The 6,000-nt window shown below is 39.6% G+C and overlaps 1 protein-coding gene across 1 annotated transcript in view; it reads left to right on the top strand.

Moving 5' to 3' along the window:
• Positions 1-479: 479 nt before the first annotated feature.
• LOC118363570 (gamma-aminobutyric acid receptor subunit alpha-2-like) overlaps positions 480-6,000 on the top strand; it is a 61,202-nt gene continuing 55,681 nt past the window's right edge. Inside the window, exons 1-3 of the mRNA XM_035744549.2 lie at positions 480-786; positions 1,319-1,408; positions 4,282-4,397. Of these exons, the coding sequence (XP_035600442.1) occupies positions 1,338-1,408; positions 4,282-4,397 (187 nt within the window). The 5' untranslated portion in view covers positions 480-786; positions 1,319-1,337. The remainder of the gene's footprint in view (positions 787-1,318; positions 1,409-4,281; positions 4,398-6,000) is intronic.

Raw genomic sequence — 6,000 nt, 5'->3', positions numbered from 1 at the left:
CAACATTCCTCTCTACTTGGATCTGCTATCTGGAAAATGCAAATAGAGTAAGATCAACATTGCAACTCCTTGCTTTCACTAGAGAGTGCCCTTTTTCTTTCAGAAATAAGGTATTTCTCCTCCTATGTGGTTGGAGTGGTTACAGCTGGTTACAACTGGCTTATACAACTGGTGTAATCTTTCTTAGAGCTCTAAAGAATGAACAAAATGCCTTGCAGTGTATACAATAACCCGGTATTAATATGGATGACACAGTATTATGCCATTGGATGGAGATTACAGTAATGTTCATTTTAAATGTAGAAGCAAATATTCCTCAACTTTAGCCGACTAATTACATGTGTTCATTGAAAAATTGTTACATCTGTTTAAAACAGAGTGGATACAAAATAACTATCTTTAGGACCCGTTATTTTCCCGTCTTTAACCATGTAGTTTCGTGTGTGTGTGTGTGTGTGTGTGTGTGTGTGAGAGAGAGCGATATTGTCGCGGCTCGGAGCGTGTGTTCTTCCCTTTCACCAGCTAAACTGAAATGGAAACAGAATGGGAAAATGTTAGACGCTGAGCGTCAGTGACATCAAGGAAAGGATAAAGACATTAAGTGCATAATTGGGCACAACTGTAATTATTGGTGCTTTGAATGTAGAAGGCTCGCTCTTGTTATACTCGTGCGCGCTTATTCCATCTTGACAGTACACCGTAGTGGTTCCACTGGGTACAACTTTCACATCTGGCTCAATTTCTGTGCTGATAATTGCTTCAATTAGGCTACACCCTGCATTCCAGGTGAGTCTCCTCGCTGATGAAAAGTCGTTTTGTGGTGAGAATGATTTGATACAGTTCCTGTCTGTCTCCACCGATAAGTAGGCAGGAGTAGCCTAGCCTAGATATCATGTAGAGTTTATCTCAGTTGGGATATCCCTCAAGCATTTCTGCACAGAAGCAAGGGATTTCAGATCTGTGGTTGAACTCGTTCACTGCGCTTTTGAACTCGTTCACCACTACACGCTAAATGTTCTGTTAAGCAGTGGAAATGAATTATCATTCAACACAGACATGTTGTGTGTCAATCAATACTAATTGCAGTCCCCCTAGAAAACATTCTGTAAATATTAATGTCATGTACGTTTTTCCTCTGCGGGTCCAAATTATGTATTCCCAGTAATACTGTAGGCCTTTCTGGGTATATATTCTCCGAGTTCATTCTGTGTAGGCTATTTGAATATATTCCCGTACAAATAGACCTAGAAAAAGAAACGTAAAATCGCCAGCTTGATCCATTATGGTTCCATTCATTATTGTCTTCCCTGCTGTGTAGGTGTAGGCTACATGCAGCTATGAGGAATAGAGACTACATTTTTCAATGTCTGTTCATCTGCCTCTCGTTGACGGTCGTCTGGCAAACGAGGTAAGTCGTTACCTTGAATAATAAAAATGTATCAAGTATGTTTTGTCACATTACAAAGTAAAACTGAACGTATAGCGTACCACTATATCTAGAGTTTGTCATTTAATTCATATTTTCTCCTAATCGTATTCCTTTAGTTTTGTACACCACAATGTCGGGATTCTACGTGCTTTAGTAGCCTACCTTATAGGTATCGCCTATGTATTTAGGATAGTGAACATCAGGCTTTTGTCGACTTGGGGGTCTTTTTGAAATCAATGAAGTGGGGAAATGATCGGATTAGGTTCCTATGGGTGGCGATGAAGTACAGACACTATTTTCAGTCAGAAAAAGCTGTGCTCACACCATGATGCCATGGAGAAGTGCTCATATCACTATAGCCACACTCTGTAATATGTTTATCACCAGAGCATGGGTCACGAATATGCAAATAGCACTTCATTTCAACCCTCAAGGAATGACATTCCATGTGGTCACTCAGTTCTCAATTGTACCGATGTAACTACATACTGGGACACTTTGTAAAGTGGGACCTTGTAATGTATGACCATTGTACAGCATCAGTAGCCTACAGCCTATACAGTTTCTCTACAAATAAACATGCTTGTAATCTACACATATTGGGACATGCTGTTCATTTTGTGACAGCATATCGTAGTCACTAGTGTAATTTTCAAATGGACTAGGAAGTCTCATGGTTGCAACATTTTTGACACGTTGCGCTTGACTCGCTGTGCCCACAGCGTTCACGAATGTAGCTTGTAGACTGCTATTAGCTCACAAATCAATCAAGAAACCAATGTCAGTCAATTGATTAACCAATACATGATCAATATCAAACATGTGCATTTAATTCAATTACGCCTCTTCTGCTTATTGGATTCATGAAACCGATTGCATTTGTGACCCACAACCTCAATTCGGTCTTATGTACAGTAGCAACATTTTAAATGTTTATTTTTCATTTTTACATTGGATAAAAGTAGAGACTCAGAACTACAAAAAGGTATATCAAACACTACAGTTGAGGAACAATGGAAACGAATTCTGCTTTGAAAGCTGATAAACTTGTAAACTCACTTTTGACAAAATGTGCCTTGAATGTTTTGGTACATCTAATGGAGAGCTCTTGTTTGTCTACACCTATTCAGCATCATTCACATCCTCTTAAGACTTAGTGAGGCCATGTGCTAAACAGAGTGAGTAAGGTCGTGCATTAAGCAGCCAAAGCTCTCAAGACTACAAAGGGTGAAAGTAGTAGCAAAAAGTGGTTGTAAAATACCCTTTAACTAGTCCTTGGCCTATATCCTAATCTGATTTTAGTGCAGGTCATGTTGTTTTTCACATTAGGGTCTCTGGTAAACACAAAGTATATCAAATAAAATTATGTTTATTTGTCAGATGCACATGAAACAGAAGGTGTAAACAGTACAGTGAAATGGTTACGTGCATATTTGCATAGTAGTAATACAGAAAAATAGAACGTGTGCATATAAAAAATATTGTATAATTGCTAGATGATGCTTACCCAGACACACTTGTCTAAATTGATGGGTCATGTGAAATAAACTCTATAACCACCCCCAGCCACATCTAGTTAGACATGTATACATGTTCATGAAATACAATAGATAATAATCACCCCTGGACACACCTGGCTAACTTGGTGGGTCATCTAATCATCTGGCGAAGTGGAATATTTGTTTTAGACATGTAGCTAGCTAGCTAATCAATTAGCCATAATCCCAACCCATAGCTACAGTACAAACATATTGCCATAGCTAGCCACCATGCATGAAACGCTGTAGTATGAATCTGCAGATAGCCGAAGTTAACCAACTAGGCTCAATGTTATAGCTAGCTAGCTAAAATTAGACTATAACTAGCAATGCAAATCAATTTCTGAGATACAAATAATATTACTACACTGATCATACACGTAACATTAGCTAGCGAGCCAGCAAGCTAACATTCACTAGCTAGCTAACAGTATGCTTTAACTTGCAATGAAAACAACTTTCAGAAAAAATATGAAACTTGTAATGTCTGAAAATGTAGCTAGACTTACCTGTACACATGTATGAATGCTTGTTTTGTTGTGTCAAGTTACTCTGGTTCACACCGAGTGCAGAAAGTCGTAACTTTTCCCCACTGATCTTTGTCAATAGTGGCAGGAAAATTTAGGGCAGCAATGTTGTTGAGAGCAGGAGCAACACTTTTGCAGCTTTCCATGGTTAACGTTATATCTTTAAAAAAAAGCCTTTGTAGCGAGGATTATCTACACACACTGAGCAGCTCATGTTATAAACAGAAGCCAGCTACATGGCAGACCAATCCGAACTCATCTCTGGGCATGTCCAGCCCAACTATTATCTCAGCCAATCATGGCTAGCGGGAAGGTTCCTGACATGTTTACGTGGCTAAACCAACTGGGCTTGTAATTTTACATTTCTACTCATACTTTACAGATGGTGTACAAGTTTGTTATTAACGTATATGAAAGCTCACATGTTCCAGAAGACGTTTAAAAAATATATATTTTGAAATCAAAATGCATTTTTTTGGCAAAGTATTACCTACAAAAGCCTGTCCTGTAAATTACTGATGTGCGTCATATGCCCGGCTTCCGGAAATGGGTCACATTTCTATATTCAATTGTGTTTTTGCTCCAAGATCAGATGGCACACAAATGTTCAGCATTGAAATGGGTCATCTGGGAGAATGCTTGGGAAAGGGGGGGATGTGTGTGTGTGTGTGTGTGTGTGTGTGTGTGTGTGTTCTATTACCTTTTTTTCTTGATCTTCCCTCTTTCATTCCCTCTGGAATAACTGTGCAAAGGCCTTGTCAATCTGACACTCTTGTCTGTCTCCAAGGCCAGTCATTGCTGATCCTACAACAGATGCCTTCAAGAACAACATCACTCTCTTCACACGGATCCTCGACAGACTTCTAGATGGCTATGATAATCGCCTTCGACCCGGCCTAGGGGGTAAGGAATCTCTCTTGGCTTGATTTTCCATGACAAAACAAGCTTAGGCCTGTATTCATAAAGGGTCTCAGAGTATGAGTGCTGATCTAGGATCAGTTTTATATTTGACATAATAATGAACAGATTATATGGACAGGGGTGACCTGATCCTAGATCAGCACTCCTCCTTTGAAACTCTTTATGAATACGATTCCAGTTTGTGGACAAACATTTTAGAAACACATGGTATGAATTCACATCACAGATTGTGATGACTTTAACTTTGTTGGCTTCATTTGATTTAATTGTCCTGTCAGGTTTAGTGAATCTTAGTGGAAGTATTCCTCACAGTATTTCATATTCCTTTACAGTCAGCATGCAGAACAAATACTGCCAGCGATGCTTCTGCTTGTGTCTTGTAATGTGAAAGATAGTGCAACCATAAAGCGTGTAGAGTGCAGCTTAAATTTATGTGGAGCAGCGAAACGCAGGCAATATTTTCTCATGACATTTAATGGTGCTGCACATGAAACCACATGAACATATCGGTCATCAGTGAGCTTGTTATTCCAAATCCTCAGTATAAATCTGTGTCCCAAATTGTGTCCTATTATCTGCACAGTGCACTACTTTTGACCAGAGCCCTATAGGTCCTGGTCAAAAGTAGTGCACAATAAATTGAATAGGGTGTCATTTGGGACGCAGTCCTGTTTGGTAAAGGTAGTGTTGTCGAGTCAGCAGGAGACAACGTTTCAATAGCTCTTCCCCAGAGGCAACAGCATGTGAATACTGTAATTGTTGCAGTACACGATAACACTATTACATGGTAGTTCAGCTACCGACCACTACTGCCACCACACAGAGAAAAGGTTCCCTTAGCACTTTATTAGGAAACTGCCCTGTTATATTACAGCTGCTCTCAATCCACAGTGTCAAGATATTGGCTGGCGCCTTATCAAGTGGGCTATTTGCTGCACTAGCACATAGTCCACCTGGGAAAACAAGTGACGCTCTGTGGTGTGGCACGATGGTCTATTTAGGAACCTTCGGTAGACACGAACACACGCTTTATGTGTTCCTTATCCTACAAACCTGCATTGGTAGGCATCCAAAGCTCCTGAATACAGAATCAAACCCTCAATCCTTGACGTCAGCACCATGCTCAAACCCATTAAGACATTCTGTATTTATCTACACACCCAGCAACCATCAACTCAAATCTGTAAATGTGACAACAGATCATAAACTATATTTTAGTACTAGGTGTAGATCAAGGATATTATCCAATAAACTAAATGGGAATCACTGGGGCACTTTAAAAATGGGGTGTAAATTGTATTGCACAGAATGACAAGTAGTTTTGCGTTGGTGTAGCAAGCCACATTTATAAATGGGTGGTACAGTAAACCTACACAGAATGTGCTATCGTCAAATATACTTTGTTTGACCATTAGCTGTAATAACAATTCAAAGCTGTGAGAATTGAGGAGAGTATTGTGATTTATGATATATAATCTGCTCTTGGGTCCTTAGCAGATACATTTCTGTCTGCCTGAGGTGGACATCCAGTCTGTACAGTATAGCATCCTCATTATTTGTTTGTCAATTCTGTTCTCCTGCGCAA

This window comes from Oncorhynchus keta, chromosome 30, assembly GCF_023373465.1.
Source record: "Oncorhynchus keta strain PuntledgeMale-10-30-2019 chromosome 30, Oket_V2, whole genome shotgun sequence".
NCBI classification, from domain to species: domain Eukaryota; kingdom Metazoa; phylum Chordata; class Actinopteri; order Salmoniformes; family Salmonidae; genus Oncorhynchus; species Oncorhynchus keta.
Note: the sequence above shows the minus strand (reverse complement) of the source record. Positions and strands in the feature narration are given on the sequence as shown.